General features: G+C 37.0%; 2 protein-coding genes across 26 annotated transcripts in view; one reads left to right on the top strand and one right to left on the bottom strand.

Annotated features, from left to right (window-relative positions):
• Cast (calpastatin) overlaps positions 1 to 8,964 on the top strand; it is a 109,863-nt gene extending 100,899 nt beyond the window's left edge. For 17 of the 21 annotated variants that reach the window (XM_006979358.4, XM_006979360.4, XM_076551972.1 and 14 more), the window contains 6 exons: positions 888 to 980; positions 2,392 to 2,427; positions 2,913 to 3,005; positions 4,772 to 4,843; positions 7,240 to 7,291; positions 8,355 to 8,964. In XM_006979358.4, the coding sequence (XP_006979420.1) occupies positions 888 to 980; positions 2,392 to 2,427; positions 2,913 to 3,005; positions 4,772 to 4,843; positions 7,240 to 7,284 (339 nt within the window). In that variant the 3' untranslated portion in view covers positions 7,285 to 7,291; positions 8,355 to 8,964. The remainder of the gene's footprint in view (positions 1 to 887; positions 981 to 2,391; positions 2,428 to 2,912; positions 3,006 to 4,771; positions 4,844 to 7,239; positions 7,292 to 8,354) is intronic. The other 4 variants (XM_076551969.1, XM_015998048.3, XM_076551973.1 and 1 more) reach the window with 1 other exon arrangement.
• A 1,246-nt stretch (positions 8,965 to 10,210) lies between these two features.
• Positions 10,211 to 25,659, bottom strand: part of Erap1 (endoplasmic reticulum aminopeptidase 1) — a 35,056-nt gene continuing 19,607 nt past the window's right edge. For 3 of the 5 annotated variants that reach the window (XM_006979356.4, XM_076551965.1, XM_006979355.4), the window contains exons 7-19: positions 25,203 to 25,316; positions 23,971 to 24,102; positions 23,551 to 23,682; positions 23,362 to 23,433; positions 21,462 to 21,616; positions 20,052 to 20,131; positions 19,207 to 19,390; positions 17,820 to 17,976; positions 16,927 to 17,111; positions 15,598 to 15,759; positions 14,974 to 15,114; positions 14,476 to 14,557; positions 10,211 to 12,279 (exon numbers count right to left, since the gene is read on the bottom strand). In XM_006979356.4, coding sequence (XP_006979418.1) covers positions 12,127 to 12,279; positions 14,476 to 14,557; positions 14,974 to 15,114; positions 15,598 to 15,759; positions 16,927 to 17,111; positions 17,820 to 17,976; positions 19,207 to 19,390; positions 20,052 to 20,131; positions 21,462 to 21,616; positions 23,362 to 23,433; positions 23,551 to 23,682; positions 23,971 to 24,102; positions 25,203 to 25,316 — 1,749 coding nt within the window. In that variant the 3' untranslated portion in view covers positions 10,211 to 12,126. The remainder of the gene's footprint in view (positions 12,280 to 14,475; positions 14,558 to 14,973; positions 15,115 to 15,597; positions 15,760 to 16,926; positions 17,112 to 17,819; positions 17,977 to 19,206; positions 19,391 to 20,051; positions 20,132 to 21,461; positions 21,617 to 23,361; positions 23,434 to 23,550; positions 23,683 to 23,970; positions 24,103 to 25,202; positions 25,317 to 25,659) is intronic. The other 2 variants (XM_076551966.1, XM_015998047.3) reach the window with 1 other exon arrangement.

Below are 25,659 nucleotides of genomic sequence, written 5' to 3'. Positions count from 1 at the left end.
ATTCAAGGTTGTTCTCCAACCTCTACATTCATGCTGTGCATGCCTCTGCACACACACACATGCACATGCACACACACACAAATCATACACACAAAAAATAAAATAATAAAAGAGAAGTAACTTTCTGAGCATCTGAAACAATGTCCCAAAGACAAGACATTGTCATTGTCATTCTCTCATCATTGTATGAATATTGAGATGAACTTAACTCATATTTTAAAAACTAAATTGTAGCTGGGCGTTGGTGGCGCACGCCTTTAATCCCAGCACTCGGGAGGCAGAGCCAGGCGGATCTCTGTGAGTTCGAGGCCAGCCTGGGCTACCAAGTGAGCTCCAGGAAAGGCGCAAAGCTACACAGAGAAACCCTGTCTCGAAAAACCAAAAAAAAAAAAAAAAACTAAATTGTAATGCTGCACAGAGATTAATCTGTCCTCCATTGAATCTGTGATAGAGACCAGGGAACCTCACAGGGCACGGTACCAGGATGGGCATGGTCAGTCTCTCCTGGCTTGCTCCTTTACAGTGCTTTAAAATAGAGCTGGAAATATTATCTCTCTGCCTGCCATGACATGGGGACCTGACTTTTAATATAAAAAGCAAAATTCAATCAGGAAAATAAATTTTATTCCTGTGGGCTTTTAGCTACCAGTAAGGTTTCTGAGGATAACTATTTGACCCTTTCATTTGAAAATTCACAGATCTGGGGTGACATAGAGAAGAATACGTATTCACATTTTTCAGCAACTCTCGGCTTACCATCTATTTTGTTGCTCTGTTTCTTATGTTTTGCTTTAGGAGAATACAATAACTGTAGTATCTGCACCTTGAATTGTATTTTGTAAGTGAGAAAGGAAATGAACATCCTTTTATCTCTTCAATGTTTATAGGAAAAAATTAAAGCAGAACATCGTGAGAAACTTGGAGAAAGAGATGACACTATCCCACCTGAGTATAGGCATCTCCTGGACAATGATGGGCAGGTAAACTAAGGCACACAGTATAGATTAGGCCACTGCTCTAACTTCACTGGAAGTGAATGGAACCTGCATTCTTACAGTGCATAAAAGCACATCATGACAGTCCTTTTTATGGCCCTCCAGAGGTGACAAGCAGGCTGTCTACCCCTCTGCTATATCTTCTTGAGATGGTCTTATTAGATACTCATGTTCTGAGCCCTGCTGTGAAAACACTGTTGAGTAATGCTTACTGGTTCTTAATAATGATTCCAAAAAATATATAGTTAAAAATTAATTTTTCAAGAAAAGTCTCTAAAAAGGACTGAAGGAATGAGATGTCAAAGGAAGCAGTCTGTGTATAAAGAGACCAGAGGAGGGGCAGTGGTGGAAAAACTTAGAGGACAAATAAACAAGACTGCCATCCCAGCCTGGCCTCCCTCCTTCAGTACCGCAGAGCCGGGGCAGACAAGGCCTCTCTGCAGTCACTGGTCTATTTCCCCATCACAGAGTCCCTAGATTTTCTTTTTCTTAAACCCATCTGACTGCTTTCCCTTTCTGTTTGGGGATGGACAAATCATCCTTCCCAGTCCTGCTCACAAATGGAGCAAGGGAGTCCAAGTTCCATCTGTATGCTCTGAAGCCTTTGGTGGGGCCTCAGTGAGTGCTGAAATAGGAGTCCTTTGTTTTGCTTACACTAAGTGTTCCTGGCAATTCTGTATCCTACTATCATTCACCGTCCCCCATGTTAATATTGCCATATCATCCTGTTTGCCATCACTGGAGGAGTTTCATTTAGTGTTCTCACCTTAAGAAGAATAAAATCCTTTAAGTTAGTGGTACTTGTAATTCCTCTCTAAAAAGAATCTTCAGATCTTTTGAAATACAATGAGCATCAGGCGTGGTGCAGGCCTATAGTCAGTTATTTGGAAGGATGAGCAAGAAGCATTGGAAGTTCAAGGCAATCCTGGGTAACTTAGAAAACAAAACAACAACAAACTGTAACAAAAGCAAAAACAAAACAAAACAAAAAAACAAGAAAGAAAAAAGAAAAGAAAAAGAAAAAAGATGGCTAGGAATGAAACTCACTGAGCTCTTGCCTGGAATGTACCAGGCTTTAGGCTCATTTCCAGTATGACCCAAACCAACCAAACAAAGAAAAAAAAACTCAAAGTATCATTGGTAATATTTTAAGTGGATATAAATCTTAATATCTAGTCACAGAAAATTTCTACATAGTCTCTGCGTCACTTCCAGAATCAAATCCTTGTACCCCTGTTACTATTGAAATGCCTGTGAAAATGAAGATCTGGGTTAGGTGCCAAGTTTATCAATTCTGTATAGTCCTTGAATAATATATTCTAAAAATACTGTCTTTGAACTGAGTGAGCCTATACAGAGATAATGTGGTTAAACGAAACTCTAACTTGTTTTTAAGGGCAAACCAGAGAAGCCACCTACAAAGAAATCAAAGGTAAATACTATGATATATACTTTCATTCTTTTTAGTATAGATGTAGCCTTCTTTTAAATTTTAAAGAAACTAAAATTTGTTAAGTATTTTTGTCCTGTGTCAATGTGTGCAGATAAACCTATATATTACTAACTCTAATTTATTTCTTGCAAGAGTCTCTTAAAAATAGCACCAGATTTCTGAGTAAGAAAACTTGTAGTAAAGAGTATAAAATGAACCAAGCATCGTGTTACATGCCTATAATCCCAACACTTGGTAAGGGAAACAGAAAAATACCAGGTTCATGGTTACATAGTGAATTTGAGGTTGGCTCAGGATACATGAGACTGAATGCTCAGGTTTTCATGCTTTTTGTCTCCTTTACATAGTTTAGTATTTTTAGGAAAATAAATGCCAGTGAGCTTTTCTTCTTAAACATATTTTACTGTTAAGTATGTGAGATGTTGCTCTATGGCAATCCCCTTGTGTTTCTACTAACATCTTAGAAGCCTGATCATGACCAGGACCCCATTGATGCCCTCTCAGAAGATTTGAATAGCTGCCCCTCAACTACAGAGACCTCACAGAATACAGCAAAGGTACTCTGCTTTTTCATACTTATTTCTTTGAAATACACATGAGCATGTATGTATACATCTATACAATTTTTATAGTGTAGAATGAATAGAATAATGTTATAGAGAACCTTAAAGGAAAGTTATAATTCTACTGCCCACAGCATTATTGTCATATTTCCTTGTCTTTGTCAATTTTTACAAAATTGTTCTCATGCTTCGTTTATTACACATAATTTAACAGAATTCCATCAAGTTTCTGCCTGTGGCCTAAAGCTTCCAAAGCCATCATTTTTGTTTGTTACATGGTTTTGTGAGTGACAGTAGGTCGGTCTGTGCTCAATTTTCATGACAGTCTTTGACCCCCTAGACTGTCTTCCACTCATTTGTTCTTTGGAATTTCCTCCTGTCCCTCTTGGTGCAGCTGGCTGACTCAGGCTCTGCAGGGCCATTTCTGGTTTTTGTCTCCTCTTAGGCCATCCTGGCAGCCTTTGCACAGTCTCCCTTCATGTGGTCACCTGTCACCAGCTACCTATTTCCCATTGAGCTGGGTACTGCATCTATAGTTGGATCTTTGATTTCTGTGCTCAGATTAGCAGAGTGCTAATATTTAATACGTGCTCAAAACATGTAATTTGAATTGAATAAAAAAACTAAACCCATTGTTTTGTTCCATTAATATGTTAGTAAAATAAATGAAAACAAATGTGTAATTCAGCAGTTGAGGTTCACTTAACCTATATAGCACATGTCTGAAATCACACAAAAGGGTGGATGTTGCCGTCTGTTTGCTGTTGTTTTAGCTGCTTTTAAACACAACACATGATCATGCCCTCCATACCAAGTGATTTAATTGACAGACTCCTTCAGCCTCCTGCTTCTTTCTTCTAGAAATGCTTACTTGATGTTTCTGTCTCCTTTCCTCTTTATTCTCTTGTCTCACTTTATTTTCCCATTACTTTTCCCTCCTCTCCTGTTTTCTCTCCACTTGGTTCCAACCCATTCTTTCCTTTTGTTTTCATGCAGTCTAGACAGCTTGTAACAGTTCTTATTGTTAGATTCATTTCTCTGCTAAGGCTGAAAGCAGGAGTTTGGGTTTTGGTTTTTGCTTTCCTCCATGGCACATAAAAGTCAGCCCAAGTAAAGAAAAGCTCTGAATTTTTTTTTTAACCTCTGGTTTTCTAAAATAAAATTGTAGGTATATATTTGGGGTTCACATGACATGATGAGATGTATTAAACACCAGTGTGAACCACAGTTTTCTTATTTGTAGCCTTTTATAGGTGGAAGTTTCTCTCCTGCCTGCCTGTTCCCAAATACCCAGCAGCCACTTCTTAAATAATTGAGTTGGAGGCTAATATTATTTATAAATGCTCAGCCAGTAGCTCAGGCTTATTGCTAACTAGCTCTTATATCTTTCTATTATTCTATATATCACCATGTAGCCAGTGGCTTACCAATACTTTCACATCTTGCATATTGGGTGACTTGCTGGCATCTCCCCAACTCTGCCCTTCTCCTGTATTTCTGCTTCTATTTCCTACCTTCCTCTATCCTGCCTTGCCATAGGCCAAACCAGCTTTATTAACTAATGGGAGCAAAACATATGTACAGACTAAAATATGAGTATATTCACTATTATTTTAAAAATCAGTACCAAGCTACCCATTTTTATTCAGTTAAATTGGGAATGTGCAGGCTGTTTAACAAGAGTGTCTGGATTCATCTGATGACCAATGTCTCCATGGATTGATGATGATACTAGCCTCATTACATTTCCATTGCTATAGGAGAAGAGCAAGAAGATGGGTTCAAGTTCCAAAGCACCCAAGAATGGAGTGAAAACAAAGGATTCCTCCAAGGTAAACATGGCCATAAACATATCAGTATTAGTTTATCAATTGCAAGGAAGTAAGATTTACTTGTTAGTGATTTAGTTAGTTATTGTAAGCTATTTAGAGCTAAAGTCTTTTAACCAATAGCTACCTCCTTGCATGCTTTACTAAAATAAATAAATACATATGTATATAAATAAATAAATAAAATGCATCTCGTGGGGGCTGGAGCAATGGCTGAGCTGTTAAAAGTACTGACTGCTCTTTCGGGGATCTGGATTTGGTTCCCAACACCCACATGTGGCTTACAGCCATCTGGAACTCCTGTTCCAGGTGATAGAATGCCCTCTTCCAGCCTTTGGGGCACAAAGCATACACGTGGTGCACAGATATACATGCAGGCAAAATACCAGTACACATAAAATTTAAAAAAAAGTTTTTAAAAGCTATTTAAGTTGAAGCTTTAAAGATAGGAACACATGTGCATATATAATGTTTTTAAGTAACCGGTGCTTTGAAAATATAAATGTGTCATTCACACAATTCAAGTGGCATGTGGTTCTTGCTTTTATTACAGTATCACCAGAGCATGTGGCTTACATAGATTTTAGAACAGGGAATTTATTCTAGTTTGACTTCTGATGCAATAATAAAACACCCTGACTAAAAGTACCTTACTGGAGGAAAGGGTTTATTTGGCTCACACTTCAGATCACATTCAATCATTGAGAAACCATGGAAATAATGCTGCTTGCTAGCTCTCTCACAGACCCATGCTGAGCCAGTTTTCTTATACAAGCCAGGCCCACTTGCCCAGGGACTAATGTCGCTCACAGTGGGCTCAGCCCTTTTACATCAATTACCAGTCAAGACAGTCTTACACAGACATGCCCACAGACCAGGCTGAACTGAACAATCTCTCAACTGAGAATCCCTTCCAATCCCAGTGCCTCTAGGCAATGTTAAATTGACCAAATTCTAACTAGGACAGAAGGTAATTTGTAAAGTTAGGAAAGATATTAGAGTTTTCACAGTCCAATGGATTAGTTGCACAGTATTTGTGAGGGAGATTAGTAAATAATGAGACAACTCATATAATGACCAGCATTTTGTCACTTATACTTGAGATAATTAAGTTACAAGGAGAAAAGATTGATTCTGATCAATTTAGGGGCTCCATCTTATGATCGATTGTCCTATTGCTTGGTTCCCCTGGCTGGGGCAGTGCTTTATAACAGGAGTCTGTTGGGGGGCAAACTGCTCACCTCTTAAGTCAGGAAACACAGAAGAGAATGGGATACCACAACTCTGAGAGAGATTAGGGCATACCACCAATGGCCTAAGGACATCAGATAAGGCCTTGCCTTGTAAAAGTCTATAACACCCCTGGTAGTTCCTGCCTGAGGCCAAGAATTTTACTCATGGCTCTTTGAGGGGCATTCAATATCCAATTCATGTAGCAGTACATAACTTTCCATGTTGTGCAAAGTAGAATGAAAACCAATGGGTGGAAGTTACAGGTTCAAACTAAGTGTTGAGAACTGGGCATATGTAGCACAATAGTTGGACACTTCCTATCACTAAAATCCCTCAAGCTGGAGTCAGGAATGGATAATTACTCAAAGAATTTTTACGTTCCTTCCAATTTCATGTATAACTTTAACTACAATCCTCTGACCAGGAGAAATTAAACTAGACCTTCATGGTTTAGTTGCATCAACACTTTGGTTTTTTTTTCTTTTCTCTTTGAGGTTATAATATAATTAAATGATTTCCCCCTTCTCTTTCCTTACTCCAAACTCTGATATATTATCCCTCCTTGCTCTTTTTCAAATTCATGGCCTCTTTTTTCATTGATTGAATCAGTACTTCTTAAGAACAAGCTAATGAAATCTTCATGTAATTGATTTTATCACAGGATGCAAGAACATTGTTTCTCAAATAGGTTAAATTATTAATCTCTTATCATTTAATTATAATTATAAAGGGGCCTGATCAACCCATTTACAGAAAATAGAAATTGTAATGGCTCCACACAGTGGAAATGAGTCAGTTGGCCCCTTCCCAGTGCAGAAGAGGATGGGGTCATTGTGGGATGGTGAGATGCTGACCTTTTAGTTCCAGAAACATTTTAAAGTTTTCTTATAGTGGCCAATAAAAACATAAGTTTAAAGTGGAAAATTTAGGGTTAGTTAAGACTACTTATAGCTTATAACTTAAAAATAGAGTGAAAGGACAGGCTGTGTCAGATGAAGAAAAGCATAGACGAGGCTCTTTTATCCCCCCACCTCTCACCCCACCCCTTTATCTTCTGTTTGTTTAGTCCCTAGGAGCCCATTTTCTCATTAAACTTTCCTGGTGAAGCAGGGTTGAGCACTGATTTAGAAATGAAAGCACTGACTCTAGCTTTGCTTCCCCCTTAGAAGACAGAAGTGTCCAATCCAAAGGCTGACGAAAAGGAAAGCTAAACATTTGGTAAGTTGAGATTTCATGGTAGGTAGCAATAACTGTCCCTTCTGGCAACCTGCATTATGGGGAGAGACATGAGGTTCATCTCTTGAGTACTTTATACTTGTGGACTACTTTCAGGAAACACAAGTTGCAAAGTTCAAAGCATTCCATTCTCCAAAAAGCACTAAAGGGATTATCGTGTTACTAGAATTTAAAAAAGAATTATATGATGAAGAACTCTTTAAGGAGCTGAGTGGTGATTGCACACACCTTTAATCCCAGCACTCAGGAGGCAGAGGCAGGTGGATCTCTGTAAATTCAAGGCCAGCCTGGTCTACAGAGTGAGTTCCAGGACAGTCATGGCTACACAGAGAAACCCTGTCTTGGAAAACAAAAAATAAAACAAACAAACCAAAACCTTTTAAGGTACTCAGACTTTTAAGATTTTTAAAGAAAATCATACATCAGAAGCTAGTGGAATCTTTGAAATCCAGATGTTTTTGTACAGGTTTTTCTTGCAAAGCAAATTAACATATTACAATTTGTAGCAAAAAGGCATTAATTGGTATCTGAAATACCAATCATACTGAGTGGTGGAAATGATAGAGTTTGGAAATAGAGACAGTTTAAACTTTTTAACCTTGTTTATTTGTCTCAATTTTGGAAAGAACAATGATTGATTCTGACCTATCCTTCAATAGATGGGCTCTGGCCTTCCTACAAGTCATAAAATGAAACTGCTTGCTCAACAAAGCCTAAAAAAATTGAAATGGGGCTGGCATGGTGACTCAGTAGGTAAAGGTACTTGGCACCAAGCCTAACCACCCGAGTTCCCTTGTTGATGCACCTGGTAGGTCCACAAAAGTTACCCCCTGACTCCCATATGCACAGTGTGGCATACACATCTAAATGAAATTTTAAAGTAGGAATTTTTCAAAAGAAAAATATGGATAAAATCAGGCCCAGCTGTTTTACCATGATCCATTTCATTTCCTGTAGAAATATACCAACTAGAACTACTCCATTTTTTCTCAGTTAAGTGATGATTTTATATTAATAACCCATTCATATATACTTGTATTTTCAGGGTATCTGAATAGAAATTCTTCAGCTGGTGGATGGTGACTTTTGAAGAACAACGGCTTTGGTGACAACTTTTCTGGGTGGCTTCTAGACAGTGGTATTTGTTACGTCTTTTGACATCTTAAACATTGGTTTGTTATTCTTTTGCAAGAAGAAAATGAATTTGTCTGGTTTACCTGTGTTACTGTATTGAGTATGGATAAACTTCAAAGATTTTAAATTGCCTTTAGGTGGGAGAAGGAAACTTTATATTTGTAAGAAATATATTTCATAGTTTCTTAAAACACCAAAAACAAAAACAAAAAACAAAAAACAAAAAAAACCAGAAAACCTTTGCAAACTTTTGCACATTATACATACAGTGCCTATAAATCTCATTAGTAGTTTTGGTTTGCACTTAATGTTTTTAGCATTTGAAAAATAATGCTCTCATCTTTTGTCAGTATTCTGATTTCTTATTACCTCTTTTCCTCTTCGGCTTTTGAACTGTATTTGATGTATCTTTGGGTTAATGTTGATGAGTCAAGTATAAAATATTATACGTTGGGCACATAACTCCTTTGGGGCTGCTAGTAATAAACTGATAGATAACCTGGGCAAACCAGGGAGCACTAGTCTCCTTTTGTACCTGATTTCTCCTTTACTAGGAATGAGGACTTCTACTCATGGTCAGAGAGGTCACACTGAGACTTGAATTAAGTCAGCAGAAGAGCAAAGTACAGGCTAGTGATGCTACTGCACAGCAAGTTTCAACACTGAAGTTGGAATTCTTAGAATATTCATGTGGCTTAAACTATACTGGTTTACCATAATATTAAACTATGGTTTCCATTGTCTGCATGAGCCCCAGATTGCAATCATTTGCTTAGAATCATTTGCCCCACTGTCTATATGTGGTTTTATGGAAGTCAAATTTACCAAACACAAAAATTAATTTCTTTAAAATAACATACATACACATATACATACAGTATATATATATGTATATACTGAAATTTAAAATCTGCTTCTATATCATAGCAGGTTAAGATATCCTAATATCTTTGAATGGTATCTCAGATTTTTCTGAGCACTGCACTGGTATTATTGATGGAATTTTGATAAACAATTCCATCTATACTTCCTGGCATTGAATGCTGGAAAAAATGTCAGGTATATATAAACCAGACTTTAATTTTCTTGTTTCCAGAGACCACAGCCTTCTTTGCCATCAATGCAAAGATTTTATTAGGATTTTAATTAACTTTACTAAACATAACTAACATCACCAGTGATTCCTGGGGGCAGGTAAGACTAAGCAAAAGTAATAACACTCATAATGAACATGATACTTGTTAACTGCATCCAAAAGTACTTTCATCCATGCACCTTTTAGATGTCAAATTCTACCTACAAAAGTGTTGAATTCCCAGTCTCATAAAAAGGGTGGTACTGTTCTGTTTTCAAGGCACTAACAAGAAAAGAATATACTCCTTGAGAGATTTGAACCCATTGGTGTCTGATACTTGGATCTGGGCAATATAGGTGTTTGCTCTTTTTGTTTCTAAAAACATGTTGAAACCTTTGACATTGACAAATATACCTCCAAGGCTATGGCTGTAGTATATAATCATCCATACACATATAGGAATATTTTCAAATGATGTAACAAAATACATAAATTTAAGAGTGCCTATAAAATTATACATACACTTAAGGTACCAATAATAGTTTTCTTAATTGGGAATATCCTCAAGACTTGAGCAAACGCTCAATTCACAGTGACTTGCATAAGTTATGGAACTAAAGAAGTCCTTTTCATTCTTTTTTGCCTTTTACTTTTTAAATCCATTTAGTCAAGAGAAAACAATTGCAGCTATCTCCTTAGAACAGATGGATTTTATTACCAAAAAGTTGCTGCACATATAATATTTTATCTGTTTAGAAAGTGGGATTTTCCAAAAGTGTAAGTGACCAAAGCAAAAATCAGTATTTGTGTTTCATTAATCAAGATATAAAATGCAATTAAAGGAAAATATTTTACATGAAAATCTTGGCTATGTGTTCTTTTTTAGATGTAGTCTGTGGAAAAAATTACAAATGATTTATTTTTATTTTATTCTCAAGCCATCACATGGAGTCACTATAAAAAAATAGAATTGTAAACACATTCGTTGTAGTTTTGATATGAAGTATCCCTCTAGCAGGCTCCCATGTTGAAGTTTTCGCTCCCAGTTGGTGGCAATAGTAAAAGAGAGGAGTGGATCATGAGGGCTCAGCTCTTTAGTGGGTTAATCTATTTGCAGTCACCAGTGCATTTATGACTTCATACTTGAATGGGCTATTAGGAGGTAGATGATAGTTGGAGGAAGTAGGTCCAGTCTGTGGGAGTATGCTGTGACAAAGTACACTGTGTCCCCAGACTACTCTCTGGCTCTTCTATTTTCTGGCCACTATTAGGTAAGCATTCTTCCCTGGAAACTGTTATGGTTGCCATAATGTCTTACCATAGGCCGGTTAACAAGAGATCCAGCAAACCACAGACTAAAAGCACTGAGCCAAAAATCTTTCGTTTGAGCTGATTTAAGGTATTTTTTTAGAGCAATGAAAATATGATAATTGAGACCCCAGCCCCACAGTATCTCTATTCCATAGTATATTACAGTATATATTATTATTTTGACATTGTTCTTATCAGTCATATTCATTTATCCTGAAATACATGCCATTCATCTAAAAATTCTTATGTAAGACTTAAAGCATTCTTTCCTTGTACTAATGTAAGTGCATTGTTCATATTATCCTTTATTACTGAGTCTTCAATAATATATTTGCAATAAGTGCCAATATGAGTCATTCAGGAATTTAAAACACAACTCCCTACTTTAGGATCAGTGATTCTCCAGTGTATCTTAAAATGAAGGGTATTTCTGATACAGAATTGAATGCACTCAATTTTTTTAGGAGTGAGGTTCCAAAGGAAGTAGGTGGCTATCATATTTATACTTATCTGAGGAGGGTTCTAGCTGCACATTTTTTTATAAAGGTTTAAGTAGAGTGTGTAAAAATGACCAGTATTGCCACGACTGGTATCACCAGGTTCCCACGATTGTCCCTTGCCCTGAATGGATGAGGAGCAGTTACTAGAGACAAGAAATAGAAAAAGACTGTGTGGAAAAGAAGACTATCTCTCAGGAGGAAGACTTGTGAAAACCTGCCAGACATAAACACAGGGAAATAAATGCCTCTACCCATTCTCTCCAGAGTCCTAGAATCATCTATCAGTAAAAACCCAGAGGGCAAAGATGCCTGGTTAACTGGACGCTGCAAGGCAGCACCCATACATGAAGCCAGCAAGACAGGATGGACAGGAGACTTAGAGTGAGCAACAGGAAGGCTGCTGCACAGCCGTTTTCCAGTGTGGCTAACGATCCAAGCATTTGCTACACACGTGTCTCACTAGCCACGGTCTTGAAGAGACATGGATGAGTGTCTGGCACAGGAGGCACAGGGGTTTGCAAGCTGCAGGGCTGAAGTATGAAATGAGAAGAAGCCCCTTGGCTTCTCTGTGGCAAGGAAGTGGGCACTTGGGTTTACACTGCAGGGCCATAACTGTCGGCCAGACCCATGGCAGCAACAGACACTGAAGACAAACTTTTCTCAGACATGGTCAAGAGAAATGAAATAAGAAAATATCTTCAGTGGGAGCCAAAACAACTATCTTTAGTTTGAAAATACTCAAATTGAACAAAATTTTGTTGATTATAAATCACAGGAACTTGGTAAGAAACAAACTGTTATATTTCCAGCTTTTGTTTTTGCAGCCATAGTCTGATTTTTTCAAAATTCTTATCCATCCATCGTATGTTTTCCTCAATGGTCTCAATGGTTTGTTGAACACAACGGAGCTGAGAACCATTTTCTTTCAAGGACATGAAGAATTCTTTTACCTTGGGAAGAAAATGTGAATTTTAAAACATTAGTTTTGTTACATTAAGCAAATGGTTATTTAAAGCCAGTTAAAAGAAAAGTAGAGCCAGAACGCCATGTTGAAGGAAGTCCAAGGGGTCTGGATATGATTATGTATAACTTAACTTTGAGCTACACAAAATGAGCTCATGCCACATGATGTCAGGTTCTTTATTCTGTAGCTCTTTTATTTATTCACAGTTGCCAGACTTTAAAAAGCTTTACTGTTTACCATTTCATAATTAAGGGTTAAGAGTGTGTCTATTTAATATGGATTCTGTTACATATACACAGATAAAGACTTAAGTTTTTCAATATATCTGAAAAGCACAATGTACAGAGTAACTTCTTTGCCAAGTAAAACATTGTCAATGACATAAATGCAGTCATTTTCTGGAGCCTGTCCTTTATTACTGCCAACACTATAAAGAAATGGGACTCTCAGTAAGTTATGGTGGTAAGATCCCAAACCTTGCCAATATTTTTACTCCAATCCACAATTCCTGCTTTATTCCCTCCAGATTAAATCTACATAGAGTTACCCATAGTTCTGGAGAAATAAGAGACTTCACCACTCTCTCCTCAAAATATATCTTTTTTTCTTGTTGCATCCCTGGGTATCTGAACCCTTAAGCTCATATGATGGACAAGCTGCCTTTGTCAAGGCACTGAAAATAGTACTATTTCCTGTCTCCTTCCACAACCCATAAATTTTCACAGCACTTATCCATTTTTTTGGAGTCAAGGAGGAAGTATAGTACAAGATGTTTTATTAATTATGAATTCCAGGCAGCTAAGTCCTCAAAAACCCATATCATAACACCATGTTACAAGTTTACCAATAGCAGGTGGAGAAAGAGTGACTTTTAGAAAGATCACGTTCCAGTGAGTAATGATGCAGAGTTGTTCTAAAATTACTAAAAGTCCAGTGGCTGGGGGAGAGAGGAGACATTCCCTTCTCTCTGCCCCATCCTATGCTTCAGCTCAGTCTACTGCTGCAGGACACAAGATTGATTCCTCATTACGTTGGGCACTCAACAACTTAATAAGACATCAATCATTTCACTTCACTTATTATCTAAAACATTTCATTTATCCTTGAGCCCATTGTGGTGTCATGGCTGAAATGTGGACTTCTACACAAGCTCTAGCAAAGCCAGCTTTTAACACTTCCCCTTGACCCCAGATTGTGTCTTCTGTCACACAGATTCAGCTGAGTACCCAATTCAGATGTGCCTCACTGCTTAGAAGGGTGGAAGAAAGTCCCCTTTTGTAGAATTTATATGTCTGTTAGTCCCTCTGACTAGACAGTTTCATATCAATTTCTTATTTTTGCCTGACCACTAGGAAGCTCTGTGATAATTGTCAAATGTCATTGCAATAAGTATCATAGTTATCTCCTATCTTCTATGCAGCTTTTTATTCTTTCATATTTATTTTACAGATGGACCTTGTAGATGCCTAAAATTCTTTTTTTTTTTTTTTTTTTTTTTTTGGTTTTTCAAGACAAGGTTTCTCTATGTAGCTTTGCGCCTTTCCTAGAACTCGCTTTGGAGAGCAGGCTGGCCTTGAACTCAGAGATCCGCCTGCCTATGCCTCCCGAGTGCTGGGATTAAAGGTGTGTGCCACCACTGCTGGCCTAAAATTCTTTTGAGAAGTATATGATAATATAAGTGAGAAGAGAAACATGACTTTGGATCCAGAAACACCTGGACCCTCTCTGCCTCTTCCACAATAGGTGGTCAGAATACTGTCCATCTGCACCTCTAGGATTCACTTTTAACTTCTTTAAGTGAGGGCCAATTGTGTTGAGTCGTTTTCTTTTTAAGCTGAAGGTTTTTGTTTTTTTTTTTATTTTGCTTTGAGACAAGGTGTCACTATATACTCCTGACTAAACTGGAATTTGCTTTGTAGACCAGGCTGGCTTTAACTCACAGCCTGCTGCTGCCTCTAGAGTGCTTGGATTAAAAGCATTTGCCCTAACATCTGGCAAAGTCCAAGTTTTTAATTGCAGAGCAAAGCTTGTCTCATGAGATGCATACACACTGGAACTCAAAAATTGCATCAAATGACAAATTCATTCTCAGAATACCAAACCTCTTGTTCCTGCTTTTTTCTAATAGCTAACTGACACTTAAGTTCAAAAGAAAGAATTTTTCACACACATGCCCCTTTACCTCTTCAAGGCGAGCTCTGGTAGAAAACTGGTCTGTTGTTCCTGTTACCATGTGCGCTATGGTCGGTGAGCCAAGTTCAAACCTAGAAAATGACAAAAGGTGTCCATTCAATTTACACTTGAAGTGTCTTGTATATCCTATAGCATTTAAACAATCTATTTGTAAAATGTAATCTATACCAAGAGTAATTAAAAGATCAAAAGCATAAAGGAAATGACAGCTCTAGGCAGTGCTGATAGAGTTAGGGGAAAGCTACACTGACTTTGGAGGAGGGAGGCTTCAGGAAGCCCAAGAGTACCAGAAGAAACAGATGGGGTGGGAAGCATTACTATCCAGATGCATGGACTCATGTTGTAAATCACATAGGGATATTTTAATTTGAAAAGTTATCTTCAACCTAAGATACTCCTTCATATAAATAGCAAAGGTTAAGCACACATGGGAGGAAGGAGATGAAAGAATGCATGCAGTCCTACCACAATTTTTGGCACTACTTACTTTTGTACAAGTTTATTCCAGTTTTCCCTCAGAAACTTCCAGGCCAATGGATAACCCACTGGGTTTCTGCCAATGAGTATGAGAATATGTGGAAATTCCTGGGTTTTTATTATCTCTCCCTTAAAACTTTGGTCTAGAAGCCTATAATGATTAAAAGAAATGTTAGTAATTAATTAAGTGATTGAAGAGTAACAAAAATGTTCAATAAAATAACTTTTCTAAAAGAAAAAAATCTGTTTGCCAATAATAAAGTCCTAAAAGGTAAACTGGTAGAGTCTTGATAAACCCACTATGGCAACATGATTAAGAGCTAACATTTATATAGTGTTTAATAACATTTATATAGTGTTAAAAGACCTATATAGCATCTCATTTCCTCAAAACACTTTCTACAAGTATCCCTAAATATTTCAAATATGTTATTGCTGTAAAGACAAACAATACACACCTCCTTAAATATTTTCCCAAAACTTGGTTCTAATTACTTGGCATCCTTAGTAGATGTGTGCCCACTTACACAGTGTTTCCAGCAAAATAAATAATTCATGGGTAATAGAGCAAGAACAAGAGCCAAAATGATCTCTTTTATTCAGTTTCCCATGGCCACATCACACCATGACTCACCACTGAAGCTTTTCCGGGTCTTGGCTTGTGCAGAGGGCAAATTCAATTTGGCTTTTCTCCGTACTAGACAAAGACGACTGATATTTACTATAAAGAAAATCCCAGCCTTCTGTGTTCTGGGCCCCCACAGCAAACACTGCCATTGTCACATCAATAGGGAGGCTGTGGGAAAGAATAAACACATAAGGTCCTGAGACAGAGCAAGTGCTCTTAAATACATAATGGGGAGCAGTTATGAACTAGTTTCATATTCACAGGTTCATTCCTGAAAACATGAATACTGTTTCCTTCTGTTACACTTTATGAAAAGAGGCAAGAGAAAATGTCTAAAACTAGATTTAAGCAGCCTCAGAAATACAGTAATAAATGTCACTCATAAATGCCTACTCATCTATCTTTTAAATGATGAGAAAGAAATTCAATTGAAATTCAAAATTTATTCCATGAAGAAAAGGAATCTCAATAGCATTATGGTTAGTAAACATGTCCTTTAAAGGCAAATATCCAAATGGTTACCAAAAATGATTCCTGGATGCCATTAAATTCTAAATACAAACAAATTAGCAGGAGTGGAGATTGCAGACACTGCAGAGCCTATCTTTCCAGTATGAACAATTTTTCTAGATTCTCTGGGCAGAGTTTTTGAAGATATCAACTTGTGGGAGCCCAGAGATTTCCTAGTGAGATCTGAGCTTGCTTTACTCAGCAGGGCTGCATAAGAGGATGACTGTGCCATGGGCCTGGGTACCAGGTATTTGGAAGGGTCTACACTTGGCTGTTTCTAGCAGGGGGAGGTCTTTTGCCTCATCCCTTGGCATTGTTATAAAAAGCCCTTTTGAATAAAGTTCTGGGCCTTTGGGTATTGACCCAGGTCTTCTCGAAGCTACCCTGTATTTCTGTCTTTCCTCTCGTTTGCTAGGCCTATCATTTCTATCTACAAGTTTCTTATCCCTCTCTCCTCAAGAGTACCCTGGAAAAAGTGGGGGAAGGTCCCCCCACATAAATTCCTGTAAAATATAATTGCCTCTGTTTCAGCCTGCCATGGTCATGTCAGTTCAATCATTTTATACACACTACACAAAGTAGGAGTTACTGAAATTGTGTTTTAACTCCACCCCTAGACATTGATTTTTAGGCACAGATGTTCTTTGTTGCATTTCTTAAAATAGAAAGTTGAGAAATGTATAAATTTTAAAAGGCAATTTATTTTCCAAAAACATGAAATAGGGAAGACTTATCTATCCATCCTCTCCCTGTGGTTAGTGCCAATATGGGGAACAGGAAGGATACTCTTTACATCAATAGACTGCATGTTCAGTGTGAACTGACCTCATGTTTCCATTGGATGCCTTCCACTCTCTGAAATAGCCCTCTGCCCTCTGCACACAGGGCTTATACTTGCGCACACAAGCAAGGAGGAGGAGCTGGCTCCTGAGCATCCTCTCTGAGACAGAGCCCTCGTCTGTCCATGTCTGCTTATCAATAAGGTCCTTCAGCAGCCTGAGGAGGAAGGCCTGAGGAGCACAACAGGAACAGTGACAATATGAGTCCTGCACAGCATTTCATAGTCACACAGCCTAGTTCTCCTGGTGATAAGAAAATCACAAACACATATTGAATGTATTTTAATAATGTTGAGTGAGTGGTCCCCTTACAAGAAAAAAAATTCAAATGGAACTATTCCTTAATGCTCAACCCCACTTCTTTAAAAGTTTGCATCTCTATTTAATTCAGTTATAAAAGGAACAAAAAATAAAAAAATTATTTTAACATTATCACAGTAATCTTTTCTAAAGGTATTCCATCTACTTTTTCCCATATATGTAAATTAGGATGAACAGACTAAATTTTATGAGCAAAGTGTACAAATGGTCACATTTGCTCAAAAATAGCAATTTTGGATTTCTTCTTCAAGTGCCACTTAGAATCCTGGAAAATAGGGAAAAAAAATAGAAATTATAGCAGATAAGTCAAGTGAAATAAAATATTTGTAGGGGAAAAAAGTACAGAATCTAACACCACTGTTCCTATTTAGTATCAAAAGCCTAACCTTTGCTTCAGTCAATCCAAACTGAATTTTTGCTTTTCCTTAATGTATAAGGGGACATATATGTGTATTTGTAGGTGTATATACATTCAAATAAATAGAATAATAAGCACACTTTTTATTCACAAGAAAAATGCAGTTATACTATAGCTATTTGATTGATCTTAGGTTTTACCTTGAATTGAGTTTCCACCTCACTCATATCTCTTTTCTCCATTAACTTATACATAGGTATCAGTTCATTCAGACCTTGGAATACAGGCATAATTTCTGTTTCATCTTTCAAGTACAGAGTTAAATCCAGGGCTTTTTCAATCGATAACTTTCCAATGCTGAGCAAGAGACAACATGGTTACAGGTTTATAGATAATCTTTTTGCTTCAACATATATTGCAATAATCTTCTAGAAAAGCAGCAATCATTTATAAATAATGAATTTTTGCATTGAAATAATTTCTGATGCACACAAGATGACATTGGGGGAGAAGATTCATAACTATAAAGTCTAGCTTGTGGCTAAGATGAAATGATGCATGTTAGTGTCTGTCACACAGAATACACCAAACTGTGTGCTGAGCTTTCAGACTAAGCTAAGAACTTCGATCCAAGATGCTCAGGGATCCAGGCCAATGAGATTGCTGCTTAGAAAAAATAAGAATCCCTGTCATAAATGAATTTTCTCTGTTCACAAAATACACTGGCTATCAGACTTCCAGTTTCAGTAGGCCATGCAAAAAAACTTGGGTACAGGAAAAAGCAACTGGTTAATCAACCTTTATTTCTCTCTGCTTTTTTCACCTTGGGAGGCTCAATGTAGTAATAAGAGAACCAGAAGGAAAGATTCTACATTCAGAGTAGAGAGATAGCAGATCTGAGAATTACAGAGCTGTCTCATCCCACCCAGCTGGCTCCCTTAGAACTTCATCACTACCTAAATAATGAAGGCATTTGTGTTTTCAGCTCAGAAAATACTTCCTTTCCCCTTTATAAAACAAGGAAGAATAAGTAATGTTCACTCTAGCCTCAATTAGTCAAAGATCATTTGATAGGGCCAAATTATATAAACTATAGTCCCTAAAGATGCAGTGCAATTCATTATCTTTAAAAGAGAAATCTATATTTTGACAGTACATGAAATGTGAACAATTGTACCTGCATTAATTAGTCTCACACAAAGGCTTCAAGAGGCTTAAAGAGAAACCCCATCCCTACACACAGTCAGAAAGTTGCAAGACAAAGCTGTAGAAATAGGCAAGAGGCTCACCAAGATACTATCTCAAGGTTTCCTGCCATTGCCTTAGCCTGATTTCAATTATTAATAAGAAAGATTAAAATACAGATTCTGTTTTTTACATCAACTAACAGTTAAAGAAGAAGATTAAGTTTCAGGCTAAAGCTATGTTGCACTGTTAGAAGAAAGTGGGGGAGGGGATGCCTTTCAAAGTCTCATTATCAATCAATCAATCAATCAATCAACCAATCACTTTTTGATTGAAATCAAGTATCTGAACAGTAACAGCTGCTTTCAGTAATAAACTACAAATTGATGCAGCTTGCATTACCTGACGAGCTGAAATGCGTTGTTGATGAGACTTGCCCGGTCATTACTGCTGATCGTTGTGTGTGCTGCTTTTAAAAGGCCACTCAGAGAATCCCATCCATTATCCTCGTAATGAACAATGTAATAGCCATTCATTCCCACATTAAATTTGATCCATTCCACTGCTTCTGGGAGGATGAGCACATCTAGAGCAAATAGGCTAAGTCTCAGAACCATTTATTCTCTGGATGGATAGATGCTTTTCTGATCTGAGGTTATACAAGGAGATTGGGGAAAACTCTAATACTAAACAAACGGAGTTCATTTATTTCTTGTAGAATCAAATAATAGCCACCCAGTAGACAAATGTCAATGGTAGCATTAAACACAGATTCTGTGATATTTATAGAAATGATGCAACCACATTTCTGACCAACAAATATTTCCCAGTATTGTTAACAAAATAATGAGAATTTTCATTGCTAATCTATTCTTTTTAGAGAATGACACTGGCTGTTCCTCAGATTCTGTACATTTTGTCAGGAAAAGAGATGCAATAGGAACACTCACTGGCCTTGGACTTGACAGCCAGGATCTACTGTCTGCACCTTCCCAGCACTGGGGTTACAAGCATGTATTGTAACGCTCACCTTCTCTTTTAGTGTAAGTGCTGAAGATCAAATTCAAGTCCTCACATTTATAAGATAAGCACTCTACCAATGAGCCACCTTGCAAGTCTAGCAAGAATTCTCACCTATTCCCTTTTCTTTTAGCCAAAATCAATACCTAAAGAAGTTTAGTAGCTAATTTCTACCCACTTCTATACTTCTTACTTGAATTAACCTAATTATTTCTGTGACAAATTACCTGTCTTTGTCTTCAGCAAAAACCTCTGGACTGAGTCTGATCTGCTGGTAATGAATGTCAGGGGAACATGCCACAGATACCTAAAAGAAAGCAAGTATGCATTGCTCATTGTTTGTATTCACTCAATGAGCAGCTTTTAAGACATCTACCCATCAGGTGCCAGTTTAAAACGGTGGCATTGAGAAAGTTATGCCAAGACCAAGTAGCTGGCTGCCTTCCAGCTCAGCTACTATTCCTCCTTCTCGGACTCTAATGTGAAGAGAAAAGCAGGCTCAAGTAACTAATGACTAGCAGCCCAAAGCCTAACCTCAAATAATGATCACTAGTAATGGCACAAATTGTCATCATGTCCCTCCTTAATCATGTACCAAAAAGATACATGTCACTTCTCTTCTGTGGAGTTTCTCCAAACAACCTGAATCTGATCAAGAAGAAACAGTAGAAGAAAATAGAATTGAAGAAAATTCTAGTAAAGTAACTCCCTTGAACTAGAAAAATAAAAAGTGTCAAGGGGCACAAGGACTGGAAAATTGCTACAAAAAAGTGAAACCAAAATTATGTGGCAATAAAATATGAAATATACTAAATTTGGGAGTAAAATTTTTCTATTTTGATATGAGGACATTTTAAGACAACTTGAAAAACTGAATAGGCATTATAGATTAAATTATGGTATTGTATTAAGTTTATTTCCTAATTGTGCTATGATTACATAAGTGAATGTTTTTATTTTCTTAAAAATATAATTTCTCTATATATCTTGATGTATATATAATATATGTAATATGTTACATATGCTATTGCATTCATATTGCCTACACACATGTAAGTTATATATTATATAATGCTTTCTTTTTATGTATACAAAGAATCATAAATCAAGCGTGATAGAATTAACACATCTGTGTAAAGTATATGTAGAAATTCTTTTCACTACTTTTGTAATGTTCTAATTGAAATTAGTTCAAGATATAGCAAATACCTTATAAGTAGCAACATGTCATTTCTAATAATACTCCAGGATGTAACTCAGAATTCTAAAGAAGAGAATTGTCTCATAATTCCTGGAAATCACATAAATTCTTTTGTCAACTCCAACTAATGCCAGGCACCACTGCAACTTAGCAGCAGCTACTTACTTAGATCAGAGCTGATTTCAAGCCAGCAACTAGAAATGACATCCTATTAACCTACTAAACAGGAGATTGTAAAAATAATGATATAATGATAGATTGCCAGCTTTACAGACATTCAAAGCCCCTTTAATCCTTTTGGGAAGGTAGGGGTATAGGTTATCTAAGTGGGACACACAGATTCATAGCTGAAACATTCTAAGGACAGGGGTGAGGGCAGGACTTCAAAAGGAAGACTTTATCCCACCAAGGAGGAGACACCCCCTGTGAACATTACCCAGTCTCTGAGATGCTTTCAGAACCCTTCATATAGTGTTCTTGCTTCATGTGCACATTCCGCCCTCTTACAGTGATGGTTATCAGGGGAAAGCCCTTCTGCAGTGTCCACGTGTTCATCATGGTCTTCACATCTACACCTTCCTGAAGCCAGTGCTGGTTTATAGACAAAGGGGGGGGGGGCGAATGCATCATCTGAGATCCTACTCTGAGAAGAAGAGGAAAGGTTGTGCTCCCAGACCCACTAGCTACTTCCAGTCTCCTCTGTTCTTCAGCTTCCTTTCCTAGGTGCCCTTCCCTCCTATCCCCAGACATTGAGACTGTCTACCTTTTCATCATCTCCTCTAAACCTATGTGTCTTGACTGGTAGTATCGTTGGCCCTGTTTGGCACAGCTAATGACCAGGCATATTCATCAGACAGGAAGCTGGCATATGAGCAAAAGAATGAGAGAAGCGGGTAAGGGGACAGCAAGGTTTTCAACACCAGCATGACTGTGCTGGCTCTTGGACAACCAAGGTAGGAAAACTATTCAGTGAATGGGCTGTGCTTCTAAAGCGATAGCTCTGAGATGGCCTGTACTTGACCAGCAGGTGGAAGTACAAAAGATATATTCCTTGGCACTAAAAAAGCTTTTAAGAAAAGATAAAGGATAAAATATTCTATTGTATTAACTAGAAACTATTAATAATTCTATCTCTGAAAGCAAAAAAGCCAAGGAAATAAAAATATGGTAAATAAATTTGGTTGAATTTCTAGTCATCCATAGCTTTCTATGAAAATATTCCACAAATCCAGATTAAACAAAGTCAGATTATTTTGTGGCTCAGCTGGTATGAATCCTAGATTGCTGAACAGTTGAAAACATGAGGTAAAATGGAATTCATGCAAGTTACCACCATATACTCTTAGATCTCCCATTCCCATTACCACATTTAAAGACCTGGATAGTAATAGCACTTGGCTCATGGGTCTGTTGAGAGGAATAAAGATTATATGCCTAATTGTTTAGCATGAGCCTGATGCATAGTAAGTGTCCAAGAGTTTTCTCTGCCATTGTGTGATTTTTTTCAAATGCAGTGCTCTGGAAATGACTGACACCTTCTTTACTGATAGAATCTAATCCCAGGCCTGTGGTAATATTTTATTTGTACTTTAATAAATAAAGATTTCCTGGAGATCAGAGGAAAAAGGCCAGGCATTATAAGTAAACAAAGAGTCAGGCAGTGGTAGCACATGCCTTTAATCCTATCATTTAGCAGGCAGGATCTCTGTGTGTTCGAGGCCACACTGGAAACAGAGCCAGGTGTGGTGGCACTTGCCATAATTCCAACACTAGTTAACCATGGAGATCTGGAGGTCTGTACAGACAGATAGGAAGTGACAAGAGCTGGGCATGAAGAGGAAGTGATATAACTGAACAGAGAGAGCAAATCAGATGGCAGAACAGCAAGTCATATAGGCATGGGTAGACAGAGGAGTAACTTGCATTTAGAAGCTGCTGAGTTGGTGAAATAAGGTTAGCTGTGGCTTTCTCTATTTCCCTGATCTCTCTAAGGCTTTCACCCCTATATCTGGCTCTGTGTTTTTTAATCTAATAAGACCATTTAGAAATTCATCTACACAGCCCACCACTGAAACTTTTCCTAACTCCACTGTTTTATGGAGTTAGGAGTGAAAGGAATGAGTGTCTGTGAGAAGTCACCAAGGTTGTGACACCCTCTTACATAGACAATTCTTAGGAAAATTTGTAAAAGGCTGGTAGCCTGGTTTGGTTTAAATGATTTAAGTTGAATGAGAGTGATTTAACTGAGGACCTCAAAAAGTTTGGCACAGAGATACCCCTTAAAGAATATGGAGAAGAACATGCATGGGTGGACAGGTACAGACAGAGAGACTTACTGAGGTTGGTGCTGAGTGATGGCTTCTAGAGCAGAAGCCATCCATTGTTTGTGTGTCATCTGTGGGGCAAATCTAAAACCAAAAATAAAACACTCTCATTTCTGTAGAAAGCACTTTGGTTCTTTGTGAAGGAGTACCACAATACAGGAAAAACAAAATAAAACAAGGCAGCTCTCTAGCACTACTCACACTTGCCATGCTATTCCAAAGGTCCTCATTTTTTGTGTTTTTATAACTATACTTCTGGAGATACTGCACAATTCCTCTTTTAAATGTATCTGCGCTCAGATAATCTCTTAGCATATTCAGAATGCAAGCCCCCTGAAAAGATAAGAAAAATAATTGTTATCTATAGTTTATACATTTCAATGCAGCTGCATTTAGTTTTTGAAAAATTTCAACCATAGAAACAGTAAAAATTGACCAGAATCTAATCTTTAGGATTATGGGCCAAACTACAAGTTCAACCTGAAAGAGCTCACATCAGCTAGCATAGTCAGGACCAAAACCATCAAATCTGGGTTGCTCCTATCCTATACCTGAGCTATAACCCTTTTATCCAACTACTAATGGGTTTAGTGCCCAAACTTCTCTGCAATCTGCTTTTACCTTTTCATAAGAAACATCATCAAACATCTCCCGAATCTGTGCAGGATTCGCCACAGGTGTGGACACAGGGTGTGAGGAGTTGAATGCATCAACTTCCATTGCATCAAAACACTTGCCAAAAAAATGCTCTTCCTATTGACATAGAGAAAAGAAAGACAGGGGAGAAAGAAAGACAAGAAGAATAAAAAGAGGAAGGCTTGATTTGTGGTAATGGAACTAGAATTTTAATTTCTATATCAACTGATTTCATATTTATAGAATTAATACAATAGTCTTGCTAAGCTTTTTTAAAGAGCACCCAAGCACCTAAGAAACAGTGGCTGTAAGTAAGCAATTTATATTTCATTTATTTTGAATATTTACCACTTTAGAATAAAGTTAATCTCATGTTAATCTAAAAACAAGACCATTCCACTTATAGCCAAAAAACAAAAAACAGAGAAGCAAAAATGTATAGTGATTCCATCAAAGCATATATATTTAACTTTAGCACCATGTAGTGAAAGACAATAAATTAGTAGCAAATTCCAACCTCAGCTTTCTTTACTTGGCATATTCAGCCAAATATGTATCTATAATCTTTTTTATTATTAAAGATGATATATAGAAATGGGATACACTTATGATGCATGGCAATATAATATAATATGTACCTATAATTACAACTGTTTATAAGCATATTATGGGTACAGATATATGAAAAAAGGAAATAACTACCTATAAATGAAAATTATACTAAAAAATTAATTTTTTTGTAGAAAGTGAATTTATTTTTGTTTGCTATTTATGATTTTCTCATGGTTAACACATGGTATTAAATACACATATAAGTTATAAAACATTAAATCTGTGATCTAAAAGTCTAGATTGATAATGTAATGTGTGGTTACTTCAGCTATAACTCATATAATTTGTCAATTTGGTTTGTATGCAGATTAACAGTAATATTCATCTAATATTTAAATTGCAATGAGCAATCTGAAAGTTGGAAAACGGCACAGAACTCTCAGCCTATCATTAGCCCTATTTCTTTACTCTTAAGGGAAAATACAATTTAATACTTCATTTATATAGAAAGTTCATTTAGCATTTTCAAACATGATTCATCTCTAAGCTTCCATGAAGCTATCATTTCTATAAATTATAAAATCAAAAATGCTGAGTATTTTGCAGAAATATTGAAAAAACAACAGGTTAAACTAAGATATAAAACATAAATAACAACCACGTACAACTTTTAGTTCAGGATGGGTCACAGTGACAGACACAAACTCCATGAACTTGGCAAATCCTTCATTGAGCCAAAGATCATTCCACCATTCCATGGTGACCAGATTGCCGAACCACTGAAAGGAAAATATGACTGCTTATTCACAAATTTATAGAGAAATTGTATTATCTGCTATGTATTATGGGAGAAATAGCTTCAATAAACTTAGAAACATGTAAAATGACTATCAGTTTATAAATGGAAAAATTTATCAGAGGAAAAATGAGAACTTTTCAACATTCATTAAAAATCAAGAAACTTAATGCTTTAAGGAAATAACTCTTCTATGAAATGACAAAATAAACAAAGTAACTATATGAGTAGCATCATTTGTCCCAAAAGAGACATGAACATTAAATCACCCTAAGAATCATTCTTCTCTGAGGCTGCTAGATCATCTATTCTCCAGTGAAGTATCC

Source organism: Peromyscus maniculatus, chromosome 15, assembly GCF_049852395.1.
Source record: "Peromyscus maniculatus bairdii isolate BWxNUB_F1_BW_parent chromosome 15, HU_Pman_BW_mat_3.1, whole genome shotgun sequence".
NCBI classification, from domain to species: domain Eukaryota; kingdom Metazoa; phylum Chordata; class Mammalia; order Rodentia; family Cricetidae; genus Peromyscus; species Peromyscus maniculatus.
This window is presented reverse-complemented; position numbering and strand designations above follow the sequence as displayed.